Raw genomic sequence first — 20938 nt, forward strand, 5'->3', positions numbered from 1 at the left:
CACTAAACTGTATCGACAAATGCCTTGATCGAGGTTCTCTGTTCCTCTTTTAAAATGAATGCGCTGTCTACATCTTCTATAACAGACGCGATGGCTGAATCTACACATCTAAATTCTCCAGCGGAAGAATTAGGGAAAATGCGGCTTCAATACAAGTTAGGCTTAATGGACAGCACTTGCGGTACAATGTTGATTATCAAGTCATGTTTATTTATATATCGCTTTATACAACACTGATCCACTTCAAACCAGATTTACATTTGTGTCCTATCCAGACACAATGTGATAAGATAAGCATTTTGTCTGTCTACACCAGACGCGACATGGCTGAAAAATGACCACAAAATTAACTACAAATGTTAATCGTTTTAAAATTACTCAAAATACACACTCTAGACCGATAATCCATTCATGGAATAGACTTGTTTGCTTACATAGAGTTCACAGTTAGAAGAACATTGTTTCCTTTAATTGACATGTACAGGGTTCTCAAGTTTTATCAAAAGCTTGGAGTGAGATCACATGCGGTTAGGGGAGGAGCCCAAATGGAGCCCCACCCCCACTTTTACCTATTGTTCGTAATTAACCAGCACAAATTGAAATTATAACAATTGGTAAATCTGATAAATGACAGAGCAATTCATCACATCAAACATACTGTTTAATGTTATATTTCAAATTACAAATATACAAAAATTACAAAAATAAATTGCTCCAAACAGTTTGGAAAAACAAATCTTTTTGCATTTTGAATGTGTCTAGTCGAAATGGTATAATGATTTATTGTGTGATATAAAATATTACCCAGAGCACTCTGCTTTAATACATTTAGCCTTAATGTAACTAGAATGACTATTAATACAGTATAATATAAAATTTAAAATAAAATGAAGAAATACATCTTCATTCCTTCCCATACCCACTAACATTTCCCTTAGTTTCAGATAACGTAAGCTAGCCAAACTGAGCCAAAGCTTCTGGCCTGGTTGAAAAGTAATTGTAGAGTTTTTGACTGCATCAATAATAATGTATACGATGGGCTATATATTAAATGTTCTAGTCTAAAAATGTTAGACAAGCTTTCTTCCAACTTACCTTCTCCATCACGACGTGTGTTCTCGCAATGTTACTTGTTACCTAGTTAAGAACGTACAGTGGCCGAGAATGTTCCGCCGACTTCCGTGTGTTCGCGCATCTATGTAGCCTAGTAACGAACGCAATCTGGCCGAGATACGATACTTGTTTCTGCTTCTTCTTCACCCGTGTTTTGATCCAGAGATTCTGTATTCTTTTAGAAGATGTGTAATAGCGCCCCCTACCTGGCGGAGAAGCGTCGTGCCATAAATGTCGGAAAATTCCATCAATGACGGGGAAAGAGCCAAAATTCAAAATGGTTTTCAGTAGCGCTGTACAATATCACATCACATGTTAATGCAGAGGTGCGAGTTACACTCACGGGACACTGCAATAAACAAAAGTTCATTATTTGCATTTGCTTTAAACCCTTGACGATTAAACATTTAATTCGTGAGCTGATGCGCTGTTCTAACATGTGCTTTTCTGAGAGCATACACCCAAAGCGCTCAGGCACTTAAAGCCTGTCAAACAGCGCCTGGTCTAAGTTATCTTTTGAGTCTTATTGGGTTAATACTGTCAAAAACACACCAGGTTTACATAAACACAGTTGATTATGTCTAAAGTGAAAGCAAACATTTGAGAGAAAATCGGGTGCGTGTCATTTGCATGTATATTAGATGCGTGCCGGTCTTAAAGTGACAGTAGCCTAATAGTAAATGTGCTGCCGCTTGTCCATAAAGGGATAGTTCACCCAAAAATGAAAATTCTGTCCTAATTTACTAACTCTAATGTTGTTCCTAATATCAAACCTATAATTTCTTAATTTCTTTCTTGTGTTGAACACAAAAGAAGATATTTTGAAGAATGTGGCTAACCAAACAGTTGCTGGTCCCCATTGACTTCCATAGTAGTCAGTAGTCACTGGGGACCAGCAACTGTTTGGTTAGCCACATTCTTCAAAATAACTTATTTTCAACAGAAGAAAGAAACTTATTTGGGTTTAAAACAACTTGAGAAAGCAAATGACAATTTTCATTTTTGGGGGAACTATCCATTTAATGTTAATAAAACAACAAAAAACAAAGAGAATCACTCACTGCTCTTGACTGATACTCATTAAAACTACTTTTAAATTTGTCAATGTATAATATCCAGTGAAGTCTATGTAGTGTTTTTTTTATATTTATTAATTTAATATCTTTCTTGAATGCTGTTAAATACACCTACTGTAGATGAAAAAATTAAGCACTGTTTATTTCTTTTGTATATTGCATGTTGTGTATATGTAATGTGTATCGTTGTTCTTATCTTTTAATAAGAAAATAATGACAAAGATTTTTATCTTCGCCACTTCGGCCTAAATGTATGCCATTCTTTTTTGTTTTATATTTTTGTTACTTTGTTAGGCTTTGTTTTTAAAATGGGGACATTTATTTAGCTGAAATGCTCAGTCACTTGCAAAATAGTAAAACCAACATGAAAAAGAATCGAGTTAAAATCTTGATTTTTCTGGGGGGGGGGGGGTATATTTTTTGCCATATCTCCCACCCCTAACTATGTCATATCTAGATCTCAATTGTTCCCGCTATTTAGTTACAACATTTACTATGTACAAGTACAACTTTTGGTTCTACTACATAACTTCCTGGGTCGTTGTATGGTAATATCGGCATATGGTAAGGGTCGTGAAGCATCAGTGAACTACTCGTGGTTGATTCAAAGTCTTTATGAGCTTTACTAGCTCTTAAAGGGGTCATATAATGCCATTTTTATACAAGTTAATATGAATTTTTACGGTCTAAATGAAAACTTTGTAATATACTTTTATTAAAAATATTCAGCACGCTCTGTTTTCAGCATGCCGATTCAGTGCTTATGCCTTTAAATGATAATGAGCTTTGCTCACTCCGCCCCTCTGTTCTTTGGGGCGTTTTGACACAACCACAGGTGGAGTGTTGCCTTGACAACAGTTGAGGATATATTTTGGAGAAAGAATGGCAGCGGGAGTCTCTGAGGACACATCTGTGCAACTGTATAAATTTGAACCGGAGTCGGACCCGGAACAAGATGACGGCCTCGAAGAAGTTCGACAATTCTCGAACAGGACGTTTCTGAATGGTTGGTTAACGTAATGTCACTTTTATCTATTTTTGTTTGTACTAGCAGGGTTTTTAATAACACCTTAACCATAACGCGTTGTTCATTATAAACGTGGGATTATGAATTATATTGAGAACGTCGCAACGTTCCATAGAAAACATGCGGCAATATCTGAGTGTAAACATTAGCCGCATTCATCGTGAAGCGTGCAAGCGATTTGCAAAGATTACTTCCTGGGTTGTTGTATGGTAATATCGGCATATGGTAAGGGTCGTGAACCATCAGTGAACTACTCTGCGCCATTCTGCTCCAGCGTATCAACAATGGCGGACTACGATGACAGCTCACTCAGGGCGGGTCTGTGTTGAAACGCTGCTCTACTATTGTGGGAGAATCGTGGGAGGGGCGTCCGATTTAGTGACGTCAAAAGATCAAACGCCTCAATTTGAGGCAGGGGAAAACATAAGGAGATTAAAACAAAAACACTGGATGGATTTTTATCATTAAATGATGGTTGTGTACAGGCACTGCCAACACACATTTCAGTACAATCAACTTGTAAAAGTCCATGGACCATTATATGACCCCTTTAAGGAAATATGGGAAAGAGATCTGAACCTGATATTCAATGGCGAGGAATGGAATGCAATTTTAAATAATGTTAAAACAGCATCTAGGGGTGTTTTCACACTTGATCCTTTTTCAGGGGTCTGAGTTCGGTTCTTTTAAAGAGGACTCAAGGGTGAAAACACTAGGATGCAATAGAACAGGGGTTCCCAAACTTTTCAGCCCACGACCCCCAAAATAAAGGTGCGAGTGACTCGCGACCCCTATATCCTCGGAGGTGGAAAATACCTCTAAATAAATACCACCCCCTAAATTCACATAAGTACTAAAAAAACAATACATTTAGAGTTTGTAAAATACACACTGATGTTTATGGAAGAGGTAATAATAATCATTTCCATTATTCCATTATCGACACGTTTTATTCATATCAGATACACATTGTGTAAGTAACTCTAATGTTTACTCTATTCTTCTCCCAGTTCACCAGCCACTTACTTTTAAGTATTTCGGGAGTGGATGAATTCACGTGTTGTAAATGTTCCACACAATATGAAATGTTGTGAAAAATAAAACACAGCTCTCCCTCGTTCATTTCAGGGGTTCTATTTAATTACCATTTGTGCATTTCATTCATTACGCCTTGACACCAGTTCAAAACTGAGTCCCAAAAGTCCGTACAAGAAGCATAACTGTACGTTCACACCGCCGCCGAGTTGAGCGGCAAAGAAGCTGTGGGCCGCTCTGTCGAGGACGCTTGTCAAAAAGTACGGGGAAGGTTGTTGAAGCTTGTTGACGCTTGTTAAAACTTGTTGACGCTTTGGCCGCTCTGACATAGCAGCATTATGTTCGCGAGAAGAGAAGTGTCACAACATGAAATGTAAACAGAAAAACAAGCAATACATCGACACTAGAAACCTTTTATAATGACAGCATTTTAATATTGCCTATTCTGCATCTCAACGCATGCATAAAGCTTGCCATAAAGAACCGGCCAAAGTAAGGATTATGCATTAAACATTTGAATTGTTTATTAATTAACAAGTGTTTTCTGTCAGTTTTCGTTTCATTTATGAGACGCGCTCCAGTTCACGCGCCAACGCCTCCGTGTCCTAATTGTATTGTCTAATATAGTATTTGCTTCTTATTTATTAATCGAGTCAAATTGTTGATGAAAACATTGATTAAAATGAAGATACAATTTATACAAAACGAAATTTACTTAAAACAAAACTTAATAAGTGGTCAGAATTATGTCTGACCCATTCCAAATGTTTTCCGATATATGGTGACTCAAGCACTGATGGACCAGAGAGCGCGCATTTTGTCATTTGCAGTAAAAACTGCATTTAATACCAATATATTGAAACGTCTGTTTATATAGGCCTACTCCATTAATAAAGGAGTCCAGGCATTGGAAAAATATCAGTCCACATGCGTTTTATATTTAATATGAGGGAAATAGACATGCATGCATGCGTGACACAAAAACATTTTTAACTTTGAGGTAGCAAAATATTTTTTTGAAAATTCTACTAACGTCACTCATAAATCATGAAATTTCACACATCAACCATCTCTTGAGTTTTATTAAAAATCTTTAACTTTTAGGTAGCAAAATATTTTTTAGTAATTCTGTCAATTACACTAAGGTTAGATTTCATTGAAGGAAAATTGGAGCGGCCACACTGAGCTGTGCGTAACGCCCAGAGACGTGAAGTGAACGAGACAGAGGCTGTCTGAAATGGTTAACTCTGTGGCGATGCATGTGCAAAACAGATTTAACTAATCATAAAGTCAATCAGGATACATTACACAGCCTACTATCGGCCTACACTAAAAATCCTCCCCTAATATTGTTTTATAGTAATATACTCATTACTTTCATTTAAATATTAACATTACCTAATGAGATGGGTGGGAACAATTCCGTTGCGCACACGCATAAATAGAACGGTCTAAACACGAGCATGTTTAAAACAAAAAAGAACACAACAATCAAAAAATATAATATGGTTTTATAGTAATTTACTCATTATTTTCATTTAAATATTAACATCACCTTATGAGATGGATGGGCACAATGCTTGGAGCACAGCAAGTCCATTCTTGGTTTAATTTTGGAGACCGCCACTCGGAGCCGCTCAGGACCAACGGTCAAGGAAAATTAAAAGGCTGATGTTTTTTAATTTTTTATTTAATTACTATTTTTGTATTTTGTTAAATTATGGATACAATATGCTATTTCTAATCGTTATATATATATATATATATATATATATATATATATATATATATATTTTTTTTTGGAAATCATCTCGCGACCCTCCCTCGCTGTCTCACGCTGTCGCGACCCCTACTTTGGAAACCCCTGCAATAGAACACCTTATACCATTTAAGAAAATGCACCGTTTTACTAGATTCTTCCAGATTGTTTAGGCATGGGTTAAAAGATACACCATATTTCTGGATATGTAAGGCAGAGGATGGAGATTTAGCTTATGCTCTATGGTTGTGTACAAAAAAAATTATTCACAGTTCATTAACACATCTGTGTGGTTTTAGATATTAATGTTTCACTATGTCCTAGACAGTTCATATTAGGTGGACATTGAGAGATAAATATGTAAGATAATAGGTCCAAACCAGTTTAATGATTGGCAGAAAAAATTCTTAGAGCTGGAAGTCAGATAAGTCTTTTCAAGGAACTGAGCAGAACTGAGTGGATGCATTTGAAGAAACCTTAAACAGACTGACAAACTAAACTTATATTACAAGAAATGGTCCAAATATCTAACCTATTTGAAAAAGGGGCAGTAACAACCATGTGTGAGAAATATGTTCACAGTTGAAAGTGTAATTGTAATGCGTTATCCACCTTTTTCCTGTTTCATGACACTTTGCGCAAATTGTGGGAGCAACTTCTGTTAAATTGTAAACAATCAGTGAAAGGTTAGCTCCATGAACGCAATAAGCATTTTCAAAAACCTTGGTGCAATGAGATGTTAATAAAACTACTCACCCTTTAAAAGAACATTAATCACTTATTTACATTCATTATTCTGTTGTAGTAATTTGTTAATGCTTTTAGATTTTTAAATTTCCTTTTAATGTTAGATGGTTGGAGGGTGAGTTGAATAATGTCATCTCCTTGTACCGAGTTTTTGAAAAGCTTGCGTTCATAGATTTTATTGCATTCATAGAATGAACCTTTCGCTCATTGTTTACAGTTTAATGGAAGTTACTTCCAAAATTTGCGCTAATTATCATGGGCGTAAGGAAAAAGTTAGATAGGTGTGTACTGTTTCTTTACAAAGTGACATCACCTGCTACACCCAGCTTGGCTTGCACAATTCAGCATTTTTAATCGTTTTCGTGGATCCGTGTGAACAGAGATAATTTTGACAACATTTTGACACAAAGGAAAAATTGTTTTTAGTACATTGTTGCTGTGTAAACGTACCCTAAAAGTTTAGACTGCCGCCACCACAGTCATCAATACATAAGAGATATAGTTTCAATCTGACATGGCTAACTAAGTCATTGCTAACTAAGAGCTAACTAGCTAAGAGTAGAGCTGCACAATTAATCAAATTTCTAATCGCGATTACAATTACGGATGCCACAATTAAATATCGCTCAAAGCGCGTTTACAAAAAAAAGTCCACTTACATTATTCTGCGTTCATAAGGTGTGTTTAGAGCTTGTTACGTTGTGAGAGGCGAATCACGACTACTTCAGAGAACCCAGCACAATAGAAACTACCAGTGACGTAAGTGTAGAGTTCGTAAGAGTTTGGAAAATAGCCAAAGGGGAACATTAGTTCTTAGGGAATTACCCTGGTGGCTAGATCCTATAACTAAGTTCCTAGAATTACCCAATGCGAAAGCCCCTATTATTATACCATGCATATTTTTACTTTTTATTTTATTTTTATTATTATTTAAAGAAGACACCAAACCAATGTATAGTTGACATTTGAGGCTTACTGCTATAAAAGCAATTAAAGTTTTTTAGGGAGAGTTTTTCAGCTTGTTTTTTTAATTTTTATATAAAAATATGGCATACAGTTGCTTCAAACAATGGTATAAAGCTATTCAAATCATCATTCAATGTAAATTGTGATAATCATAATTAATAATCGCAATTACAATTTTAAGGGAATAATCGGCAATTATGATTTTTGTCAATCTTGCAGCCCTAGATTGTCCTAAGCATCCACAGAAAAAGTTGTTGAAAGTTTCAAAGGATATTTTAAGAACAGCCTCTGGTGATACACATAGGTTTGAATTCCTCATAAGCTGGAGAGGCCACATGTTACATTAGTTACTGTCACTAGAATCACATTGCACAAGACCAAGTGTGAAGTTGACAAAGAAAGCTCACAGTTCTCTGCAGTGCAACCTCTTTCTGAGTACTTACCTAAAGATAACCATTGCAGTTTTACAGGGAGGACATGCAAGCAGGAAGATCTGCAAAAGAGGAAGTAATAAAGCTCAATAACGGACCCTTTCAGAAAAGAAAATATAGATAAAAGATAAAAGCAATCTTTGAACCATGGGCCAAGTTGTGCTCAAGTTATGGACCATATTGTGCTCATATTCAGTGGCTAAGTAAGTGTTAATCAAAGAGATGTTTGGCTACTGAAAAATGGATACCTGAAGATTACAACACCATTCTGAACCAGTTCAGTGTTGCATCAGAACTACTTTCAAACCAACTTGGATTATGTAGCACTTTGATTATGGCAGAAATATACCTATTAAGTATATTTTACTTAATTATTCTCATGTAGCAATACAAACACACCAATTCAACAACACCATCAGCAAAAAAACTGTTAAAATTACACATCTAAAAATAAAATTGCATTTGTAATAGAGCCGTTTAAACAATATTTTTCAAGAATTATTTCTGATGTTTCATAAATAAATTTCAGATAAATATGATAAAACAATTTTGTTGGTTACGAACACTATGAGAATGTGGTCCATGCAGTCTTTTCTTTCAGTGATAAAGGCAACTAAGGATGGCTGTGAGCCACTCCAGGGCCCTGTACCATGATGGTAGTTGAACAAACTCAGGGTTAGAGGATTAGTTTTGAGTTGACACAACCAAACACATCCAACCAGGCTTTGTTGGTACCATGATGCTGATCATCAACTTTATGTCAACTCAGGCTTTGATCCTGAGTTTAGGTGTGACAGTAGCGAACAACCAATCACATGCTGAGAAAGAGTGAAACCGATTCATTTCTCGCGAGGGAAGCAGCGCGATTCACTACAGAATATTAAGAGATGGAAAAATATAAAGAATTTAAAACAAATTTACACAGCAAGAAGAAAATAGCTGTCTATGAAAGAGGACAACTAAAATAAAAAGTCTTGCTATATCAGTGCAAGTAAAGGTTGTGAAATTAGTTTATAAATTTGATAAAGGTAGAGAAAATGTAACATTTAAGCTCACAAGTAGTCATTTTATAGCTTTATCTATTGATTCTAAAGCGTATTTATATTACCTTTAGATATTTATTCAATTAAACTGTGCATAATAATAATTGATAAACTAAAATTGTAAATGTGTGATCGATTAAGGGTACAATAATTACATAATATCTAAATCACACAAAATTATTATTAATTTGTATAAGAATTACTTATAAGCATTACTAAAAGGAGGACAATTTTGTCTTTAAAAATCATTTGCTGTGTAGTGATCTTTAATTTGGAGTAGAAACAGGTGGAGTGACAATCGCATCAGACATGTGTCACTTTGCTCACAGCTGATTGGTCCAATTTCGGTTTGAGATCTCTTACTTAGAACATAACCTGCCCAGGACCAGGTTAGCCTTGGAGCGTAAGTTACTATGGCGATGAACACCGCTAAAAGACAAACCACTTTCATGGTGCCTAAAACCCAGGGTTGGCACAAACTAAACTGAAACGTATTGGGCTAGCTCCCTAAACCGGCTTAATGGTATAGACCCTAGGGTTAATAAAATCACAGGTTGACATTGTTGACCCGGCGTATCACTAACTTTACAGAATAGACTGGGCTGATGTGTAAAACTATACTCAGGCTCGGCACATAAACATAATACTATATAAAATATAACTCAGGGCTCAACATTAAGGCATTTCATTTGCTTGTCATTCGAACAAGTAAATCGGTCATTCACTTGTCCAAGTAAAGAAATTGCTTGTCCAGAAAAAAATTGGATTTTTTTTGTGTTGTAGCCAGGCTAAATAACCTACAATTTATTCTGAAGCAATATTCTCATCAGTGTTCAGTCAGCTTTTACATATTTAAATCTGCAAATTTATGATATTTTAACCTTTATAAAGAGCATTTTTCCATAATCTGGTTAAATATATGCTTCATCTTTCATTTTAAATTCTTAAATTTGATCAATAAATTAAATTGAAATAATAAGAAACTATATGGCTGTTACCAATCAAATTAATACATTTACACTGAAATATTACAACTGCATTAAATAACGTTTGAAACTGTTTTCAATATTTTTTGAATCTACAAATATGATATATTGGAAAGAATGATCGGCTACTTTTAAACACGAAACTAAACTACCAGTAGGTTGCAGCAGGTGACCGTCTAATGAGTGAGTTATTGAGTCATTTATTCAAATGATTCGTTCAAACGGCTGAATCGTTCAGGAATGAGGCAGTTTTTTAATGGGTCATTGAATCTTTGACTCAACCGATTCATTCAAAGCGCCGAATCATTCAGTAATTCGGTTATGTTTTCCGATGAGATGCGCTGTGATTCTGCTGTGATCTTTGTTTTGAACTATTTTCGCTGCTTAAATAGAACAAAAACAGTCAATATTGTGTCTAAAATGTAAGTGACTTGATATTAATTACTTGTTTATTGAACTGTCATATGAAATCAGTGTCACATTTTCAATTGTGACGGTAGGCTATTCAGCACTCGTGGTCCTGTGATGTTGCTTAACTGTATCATACGTTATAAATATAAAAACTCCACATGAATCTTTTATCCGGTGTATTTTCAAAGTTTCTTTGTGTGAACTGCGCTCATTGTTTCCATTTCTCATCATGAGGTGCGAGCCGTATTGTTTGGCAGTCCGAATGTCGGCAGATATATTTTTTTAACGATAATAATTCAAAAATTAATGAAGCCGGTTTAGGTGGCTAGCCAGCTATGTTTCAGTTTAGTTTGCGTCAACCCTGGGTTTTAGGGACCATGAAAGTGGTTTGGCTTTTAGCAGTGTTCATCGCCATAGTAACTTACACTCCACGGCTAACCTGGTCCGGGGCAGGTTATGTTCTAGGTAAGAGGTTGCAAACCGAACTTGGACCAATCAGCTGTGAGCAAAGTGACACATGTCTGATGCGATAAAGTCACTCCAACCTGTTTCTACTCCAAATTAAAGGTCACTACATAGCAAATGATTTTTACAGACAAAATCGTCTGGTTTTTAGTGATGCTTATTTAGAATAATAAATTTGTATGATTTAGATATTATTTATGTAATTATTATACCCTTTATCAATCACACATGTACAATTTTAGTTCATCAATTATTATTACGCAGTTTAAATTAATAAATATATAAAGGTAATATAAATACGCTTTAGCATCAATAGATGAAGCTATAAAATGACTACATGTGAGCTTAAATGTTCAATTCTCTCTCTACCTTTATCAGCTGTATAAAATAACTTCAGAACTTTTACTTGCACTGATATACAGTAGCAAGACCTTTTCTTTTAGTTGTCCTCTTTCATAGACAGCTGCTTTCTTCTTGCTGTGTTAATTTGTTTAATTCGTACTATTTTAATACTTTTATTTAATAAGTGAATTGCGCTGCTTCTCTCGCGAGAAATTAATCTCAGTTTCACTCTTTCTCAACATGTGATTGGCTGTTTGCTACTGATGTCACACTTAAACTCCTACACTCAGGATCAAAGCCTGAGTTGACAGAGAAAGTTCATGATCAGCATCATGGTACCAACAAAGCCTGGTTGGATTGGTTTGGTTTTGTCAACTCTAAACTAATCCTGTAACCCTGAGTTTGTTCAACTACCATCATGGTACAGGCCCCAGGCCTATACTGGTGTGTTTTTCTGTTCCAACTGGCTGAATGTGTTTGGCCCATGTCTGCCTGAAAGTGCAATATGCTATTATAATTTGCTATAGAAGAACAAAGACTATAAGTGTATGTTGCGGTCACCGGAGCGGCGATGCGATGGTGAGGCGTTCATGTAACATGTAAGGGTGGCGCTGCCAATAAAGCACCTAAAAGCTGTCACAAAGAACCGGCACAAGTAATGATTAAATATGTTAGTGCCGGCTGCAAAGATGAAGCTGACGATGCTGACCGCAATCTTCGCAGCAGTCTAGTGAACACGCCAGAGAGAAATGCACATTTCATACGGATTACATAAACAGAGAGCATTCTGTTTTCTTTCGTTTTGAATTTTTCTGTTTAAAAGTAGACATTTCTGTGAGGCAAGTAGGCTATAGCCTACCTTTTATAGGCCTATGGTGTTCAGCGTTAGCCAGCCAGCAGAGTCTGTCAATCTCTTCAGTTAAACAAAATAAAAAGAATATAAAACTGGTTTGTTACCCATATATCCTGAAATTTGTGTCATTTGAATGTCAGTGTCATGACAGTTATGAGACATGAGATCACACACCAATGATGTTTGCGCCTATTTGAATATGTGCAAACATGATTGATATTTCAGAGCTTTGATGAAGGAGAAGATTAGAATTGAATAGTGACAAGGAAGTTATCAATAGCCAGTGTTGGGGAGTAACGGAATACATGTACCGGCGTTACGTATTCAGAATACAAATTATGAGCAACTGTATTACGTTACAGTTACAATTTAAATAGTTGGTATTTAGAATACAGTTACATTGTTGAAATCAATGGATTACATGATGATACTTCTCTGTTTCATGAGTTTATTCACTCTGTAATTAAATTAAGGCAACTCCATGCATTTCCCATGGAGTCGGAAGAGGAGCAGCAGGAGCTAGAGGTAGAGATGGAGCCAAAACAACAGAGCCAGGGCAAGAATGCGTTTCTATCTTGGAAATTCAAACAGCATTTCACATTAAAGAAAGAGAAGGGAGAACAAATATAACTGTGCAGTGCAACCTCTGCTTGCAAGCAACAATCCTCCTTTCAGCGTCCAAAGACTCCACCTCCAACCTGAAGAAGCATCTTATTTTTTTTATTATTATTTTTTTATTAGCCATGGGTAGTCGTCTGCTGTAGTTCTACTGGTCACCTTGCTATTTTATAGTTGTATCAGGTAGGCTACTTGCTACAGGGCTGTAAGGATATGCAATATGAAACTGAAATCGCGACACTCAGATCCATGACCTTGTGTCGCGTGTGAGAAGGCAGAATCGTGAGACACCCCTTCCAACTCCCAGAGTTATCCTTCCCGTCCAGATCCAACGCTACCACATCTTTAGATTACTATTAGTATTATTGGAAGTTAACATTATAAAATACGTAGACCTACACCACAAAACTAGTTGAGGAATAATTATTTAAAATTGAGCAATTCCAGCATTCTGGACGTGACATTTGCAGTAAAAACTTGAAATATAAATTCTCAGAAAATTAATTTAATACCAATATATTGAAACGTCTGTTTATATATACATACTCCCTTAATAATGGAGTCCAGACATTAGAAACATATCTATCTACACATGCGTTTTATATTTAATATGAGGGAAATAAATATGCTTGACACAAAAAATATTTAACTTTTAGGCCAAATACTTTTTAGTACTTCTGTGAATTAGGCTACACTGCGAAAACCAAAATACCCTACGGATGAAGAAGGGTTGGCTCTCCACAGAACATAAAATATTTATTTTATTTTATTTTTCTTGTTTGCATTTATGAGGAAAAAACAATGTTACGGACGTAACCACTCTAAAAGCGGCACTGAAAGACTGCTTTAAAACTTTCACAGAGACATCAAACAGATGCACATAGCCTTTCTTTAAAGTGAATTACGATTTGTATTAATTGAATCTTAATTTTAATCAATGTTTGTTTCATCAACCAATTGCCTGGATTTAATAGATAAGAAATAAATATAGCAGGTAGCTAGATATCACGGTGCACGGAGGCGCCGGTGCGTGAACTGGGGCTCGTCTCATAAATGAACCGAAACTTAGCGTAGGGCCTACTGATCTCATCCAACAACAACACAAAGCAATTGTTGTCTATCTATAGTCCTTGTATGCATTTACTGTACATCAGTGTCGTCTCCTTAACTACTACACCTTTAGCTACTCCTGCTCCGTTTTTTGGCATTTATTGAGGCTGATATAATTCTGCTTTGCATTTATTATTATTGCTATCTGGTGCAATTACACTGTCAAATTAACAATTAGATTGCTTTGTTTTTCATGAGACAGAAGAGAAAATATCATGACAATAAGGTTTGGAGGAAGGAGGTACTTTACTTTTTAAAGTTTGTTATTGCTAAAGTCTATAATGTTTGAGTTAAATTCTGTATGCACCGAAGGATTTATATAGCAAGTTACTCTCCCTTAACTACTTGTGGATACGTATTACTGGTTTTGCACTTCATTGAATCTGTTTACACTGTTCTGGCTTTACTATTTACCAGATGATAAGACTGTGACCTTGTTCAAATACTGCAAGACTTGCACAAATAAGTTTATTGACATTAGTGGAACTATGAAGTTACTATGAGATGTTGCATTTGAGAACACGTGCCGAGGCGAGAACACATATTGGAGGCCTAGTAAAGAGGCATCATAGCGTGCAGTGAAAGACGGGCAACCGGGGGCTGGGCTGCGCAAACGGAACAAGGATTTCCTGATCTAGTTGCTCAATAGACAAAAAAACCTCACATAGACGACAGGAACATTCTCATGTTTATGAGAATGTTCCTGTCATCTATGTGAGGTTTTTTACAATAAACAGTCATAAAAATGCTTACAATAAAAAATGCTTATGTCTGATAAGGACTGGGTAATATATCAAGTATTTACACCTAATATAGCTGATAGTATAAAATTAAGGAACACTTGAATTTGATGGTGCTTCTCATTTGTCCATTACATATCCTAAAAACGCTTGTCATTAGACTAGCTTTGCGATCTTTGTCTTTTGTAGTATGAGTTATCATTAAATATGAGAACATTAAGACAGAGAGATGTTCCAAAAGTTTGCATGTGGCATTTTTCATATATTAAAATGTTTTAGCAATGATACGTATTTTAGCATAACTATTTGTTTGCACCATCACTGGAAATTGTTTGCATAAGTTTCCATGTGGTATGTGTTAAGTTTTAGTTACTATTTTAGCCATTATTATTGTTAAAATAAGGATTTTATAATGTCTAATCAAATCTAAATGAAAACTTGGTAATGGCATATGAGACACTGAGACTCTGCAGTCTGGCTGCACTTGACATTTCATGTTATTTTCAATTTAAAAGTGTTCGTTTTCCAGTAGATGGCAGCAATTATTTTTTACTATGTTAACTATTATCAACTATGGCACATTTTTCATGTTATCACATGAATGAAATAGAAAAATGTAGATCTTCTTTAAAGTGAATTTTACATAAAATGTTGCAGTTTTACATAAGTGAACATATTTAAATAATTACAAATTAAGGCAAATAAATGATATACCATTGATACCAATTGAGGCGAAAGATACAATAAACCTCCCAAAACTGTACGACAGTATAGTAAAAATGAAATTCATAAATATTAATAAAATGATTGAAATAATTTTTAAAATCATTGTTTAAAAAAAAAGACGACATTATTTTGTTACAAAGACCCTAAACAAACAGCGCATAAGGTTTGAACCAGGTCAGGTGTTACCAAACTTTTTTGTCAGCTTCCCCCCAAAACCATTAAATATTTACTTAAAGTATAGGGTATTTTAAGTTAATATTTTAATATATTTAACACATTTGCATCCTCACGGTTTTCTAATTTTGGTTAAAGGTCACATAACCTGAAAATAAATATTACTATTTCAGTTTTAATTCAATTCATTTTGCATTTGTTTATTTTAATGTTACATGTTAAGTAATAATTAGCATGATAATGAAGCCCCTGCACTGAAGCCCCTGCAGTTCCCTCACAAACCCCCAGGGATTTGTTATTTGTTAATCATTTGATATGATTTGTTGATAATGTTAAATATAGCCTATTATTCATCAACTCATTGTTAGTTCAACTGAATCACAGACCACTTTGATCATTTACAGCAAAGGTGAAAAGATTAGCTATCTTTGTCCAAAAAAAAAACTTCTCAAAGAATTTCTGTTGAAAAAACAAACAACTCCTTACAAATAGGCACTGTATCTAACCACTTCTGTTTTTAGCCAGTTTAACCAAAAACAGAACAAGTTGAGTTCAAATTATATTTGAGAGGTTAAAGAGGAATTACTACCAGTACCAGCCCTTTTCAATTGCCAAATGAGCTTGGCTGTGAAAAAAATAAAAATAAACTGTTTATAGAAACTATGTTTCTGGTATCATCTATATTTTAAGAGTATATTTTAAGACGCATATATGATGGTTAAACATCCGTATATAATACATCAGTAATGTGTAGATGACAGGGACAGCAGTGAGATGCTATACTTTATCTAAAATAGTGTTATCTAATTTTAGAATTATAACAGTACGCGGTTTTCACAACCTTAAAATTGAGGCAGTGGTGAAAGATCCTATTTACACTACCGGTAAGTGAAAATTGGAGTCTTTTCTTTGCACTGTAAAAATAGTATTAGATGGTATTTATACTTTATTGCAAATACTTTTTGCACCTCGGTGTTATTGTAGTACTTATAAAATAGTATGGAATACATATAGTGTGATTATTCAGTAAAATGTAAAAATTATGGCCGATGTCCGATCAACACAAGGACACCACTTCCAATTTCTTTTATACGCTTAGTAAATAGCCGTTATGCATTTAACATCCACTTTTCAAATATTTTCTTCATTTTTATTTAAAATAAACAGTTCTCTGAGATGATATGCATTGGGAAAAGGGGGAAGAATGGGATCAGGAAAAGAGTTGAACTCGGGCCATTGCATCAAAAGCTAAATCTAATGTTCCAATCACTGCCCAGTTACCGGTTTAATTCCTTTTGCAATTTTGTGTGGCTCAACCAAGACAGAGATGGTCTAAAAATAGCCTTTGCCAACAAGATGGGCTATTTGGACACTCTGTAAAACTAATTGTACCACTTCATAGAATATTTGTACTTTTTAAACTGCATTAGTCACACAGCAAGATCATTTAAACCAGAAGTGCCCAATCCTGTACGGACATTCCTGAGTGCAGTTTCAACACTTCTCTAACACACCTGTCTGCAATTATCAACTGTTTCTGGGAATCTTAATTAGCCGATTCAGGTGTTTGATTAGGGTTGAAGCTGAACTTTGCAGGAAGGCCATCACAAATGTTTATTTCGACTGTCATGTCCATCTGGTTGGGCCATACAATTCATATTTTAATTTGGACCAGTAACTACAGTAGTAGACCAACATTTGAAGTGGATCAAAAAAGTTTATCAAAGTTGTCCAAAGACAAGAACGAGTGTTGTTCAAAATTCATGTATAATTTTGATGAAAGTTTTTGATCCGCTTCAAATGTTGACTACTGTATACAAATTTGGGCCAGTTACATGGATGCGTTACTTCAGGGTATTCTGCATCACAATTTCTACTTCAAGTATGAAAGAAATACGGTTCTCAATAATGAACAGAGCTGTCGTTGAAGCATTAACAAACATGTTTGTAGAGGGGTTGTAATAGAGCTCAGCTTTAAAGGTGCTACAGTCAAAATATTCTGAATGCTTTGTGCTGGGAGTCTATAACTGTAGGCCTGTAAATGACATCACATTGGACCGTAAATTGTAGAGGCAAGCCCTGATTTGGACTCATATGTGTCCAGTGTCAACCTACACACATCTGTGCTACCACTGTTGACCTTTAGACAAATATATTTAGGCATAAATCAATCACAAATAACATGGACATAAGTTTAGATAAATATATATATATTTTTTTTTTTAATCAAACTGAAAGTTAAGGATTATTATTATAACAATAAGGAACGAGATGTAATATTATATAGTGAATGTTGTCAAAGTTAAAGACTGCGGTTTAAGGTACAATATGCAAGGATTTTTCGCCACCATGGGTCGCTAACCTCTTACAGAAACAAAGGCGTATATTGATGACGTATATTCCGCATTAAGCGCAAGTATGGATCTTGTCGTCAAGCTGATGGATCTTTTATGGATGAGAGAATACATTGATGTTTTTAAGAAGACTGTGGTGTGAAGCAGGGCGCGATTGCTAGACGTATACCAGCGCCACACACAACGTGAGTCCCTCGGATATAAAGGAATAAGGACATTTCATTCTACCGAACTACACGCAAGTGCTGAATTAATACTCACACAGGTCAGTTTATTAAACGAGTTAAACTTGAGGTAACGCAGCGCTGTTTCACTTGCTCTAACAGTTACACTATCACACTAAACGGCATTTGAGTGTGTTGAATGTTGTTAGTTAGGTTGTGTGTTGGCTGTATGAGACTAACTAAGCTAGATCAACATTAGAATAACATACAGATCATATTCTAACATTTCATCATGTTGAACTACATCTCGAAAGATGCTGATCTTTGTTTTAGTCCTTTTTTTGTCTCAAAGTCTGCTTGCCATGGTCCATAATGTTTGAACAAAACAACAACAGCGTGAGCGTCCTGCTAGGCATAATGGGCATAACCCAGTTGTCCACGTCTGTCGCCATGGTTACTATGGCAGTGCATGGTCAAACCTGGCGGAAACTGAGGGTAACGCGGATATGACGTCATTGACTGGCGACTCCTCACCCCTGCTCACACGCCCCGTTTCCTTGGTTGAAATCGGAATTTTCTCACGATTTACAAATAGTTGGAAATATTTGGGATATTGTAAGTAATCAACTAAACAAAATATATAACATTGGCTTAGTGGTTTTGGGATATTTTACTGCAAAATTCTTACATATTGTACCTTTAAGTGACTATTATAGACGAATGGCAATTATTCACTAATATAGTTAGGTCTTGAGTGCCTTATTGCTTTTGGAATGTAGTTATTACATCCTGTTGAGAAAAAAAGCAAAAAACAAAACAAAAACATGACTATATGGGAAACAAATTTCCTCTTCATTCAGCTAGTAAAATTTCTGAGGGGAAATTATACACCAGTTTAAACCGCTGCAAAAATGTATACTCCCTCCTTTTTACAACCGATCTATCATTTCCTTCTTGTGTTTTTGAGAGCCATGGTGAGGTAACAAGTTATAATTCGCCTCTAGCTTTGTGGTATGCAATTAAAAAAAAAAAATCTTAAATTACCAGTGCATCCAATGACACTCATAGCTTGGAAACTAAAGGAAATAAATTGCTGCAAGCCTTCACTACTTCAAAATCATTAACTAGTTTAACAAAAGCAACTTATGATACACTAAATAGGGGTAAGTTGAGTGTTTTGTTCAAGGCCACAGGGTTGATGGATGAGCAAACCCTCTTGGGATTTTGAACCTGCAATTTTTCAGTTACCAGCCCAAATCATATGCAATAAAAGCAGAACCACATCTCCACAATTTAAAATAGTTTATGATTGTTTCATAAATAAACTTACTTGCACCATTGTGACTACATGACATGGATTGAGGAGGTAGATCACCGTTTTTGTGGCAAACTTAAAGCCAACCTCAACACCAAAAGTCATGCACAGAGCCACAAGCAACAGGTTCTTGCCCCAGCTGTCTTCCTTGCTCCTTCTGCCATCTCTCCCAACATCTCGGACCTCTTTAGGGACATTGAGCTTCTTCATGGCCACCACCACTTCCAGAATAGAGAACAACACAATGACCAGAGTCTCCAGTATTCTCTGCTGTGGAGAGAGGAAGGCTGCGCACTCTGGCCCTCCATTACCCTCAAACATGGGGTCCACACCTCCATAGATCCAGTCCAGCAGACTGTAGATATTATACCGAGACATGTTCCTCTGCTCGTATTGAAAAAGGTACGAACAAGACGGTATAAAGGACAAGACACCAACCTCCTGGCGAAACATTAACTTCAAATCTGTCTTCGGTGCAAGAATAATAAAATGGTCAAGGAGGAGGGCGGACTCAGCGGTTTCAACATATCGGCATCCTTTATGTGAAAGACACCTGTGGTAGAGACCTAACGTTACACACTCTGATGCGGTGTGTTATTCACAGATGATCGTCAGCGCTGTAGTTTGTATGCAAGGATGAAGAAGCATTTCCAAACGTAACGTCTTGACTAGAAACGTTTTCTTCGCTAAAGGGAGAGTCCAGAATATTCCTGGCCAGAGCGGACCATTACATAAAAGCTTAAAAGAGGCTCTTGTTCCGAGCGAGAGGCCTTAAATATATCAATAACACTGTAAAACACGACCGAGACCGTTGTAACAGAGTTCGGTGTAACTTAGCTCGCTGCTGCAACCTATCATCCGATAAAATGCGTTAAAAGCAGATGCAGAAGATGCGATATACCCAGGTCCATGTGACGAATAAAAGAGAAACCATAGAAACGCCGCCCTGTTCACGCGGGCCCCCACATCCACCCAGCACCCACACTGCGACACGCCTGCGCGCTATTTCCCCCGAAAACCATCAGCATATTGATGTGGCTGAGTGCTGCCGCACATTTCCTGGAATCGGTCTGGTTGAGTGCGGTGGCCCCTCCTTCTTTTCCACAAGTTGTTAACTCTCTCACTGCCGGTGTAGCTGTACTTTTTAGGGTCACATTTTCTAAAATGATACAGTGTCCCCACAAATAAAAAATGTGGAGGGCACACTAATTGAAAGGAGAGGCATAAAAAGTATTTGTATTGTATTTGTATGTTACACATTTATTCAGAGACATGTCAGTTGTATAAAATATGAAAAAAATATATATATTTATATACAGTGTGTGTGTGTGTGTGTGTGTGTGTGTGTGTGTGTGTGTGTGTGTGTGTGTGTGTGTGTGTGTGACTTAAATGTCAAATGTATGTAAACAATGGCTATGCATTTGTGTGATTTGTACATTACACATTTATACAAAGATGTCATTTAAAATTATATATATATGAC

At 36.0% G+C, this 20938-nt stretch overlaps 1 protein-coding gene across 1 annotated transcript in view; it reads right to left on the bottom strand.

Moving 5' to 3' along the window:
* The window catches only part of tmem164 (transmembrane protein 164), a 38321-nt gene extending 17784 nt beyond the window's left edge, over positions 1 to 20537 (bottom strand). The window contains exons 1-2 of the mRNA XM_077197418.1: positions 19471 to 20537; positions 8167 to 8216 (exon numbers count right to left, since the gene is read on the bottom strand). Of these exons, the coding sequence (XP_077053533.1) occupies positions 8167 to 8216; positions 19471 to 19908 (488 nt within the window). The 5' untranslated portion in view covers positions 19909 to 20537. The remainder of the gene's footprint in view (positions 1 to 8166; positions 8217 to 19470) is intronic.
* Between the last annotated feature and the right edge of the window lie 401 nt (positions 20538 to 20938).

This window comes from Siphateles boraxobius, unplaced genomic scaffold, assembly GCF_051911475.1.
Source record: "Siphateles boraxobius isolate OS27281-9 unplaced genomic scaffold, OSU_SipBor_1 11, whole genome shotgun sequence".
NCBI classification, from domain to species: Eukaryota; Metazoa; Chordata; class Actinopteri; order Cypriniformes; family Leuciscidae; genus Siphateles; species Siphateles boraxobius.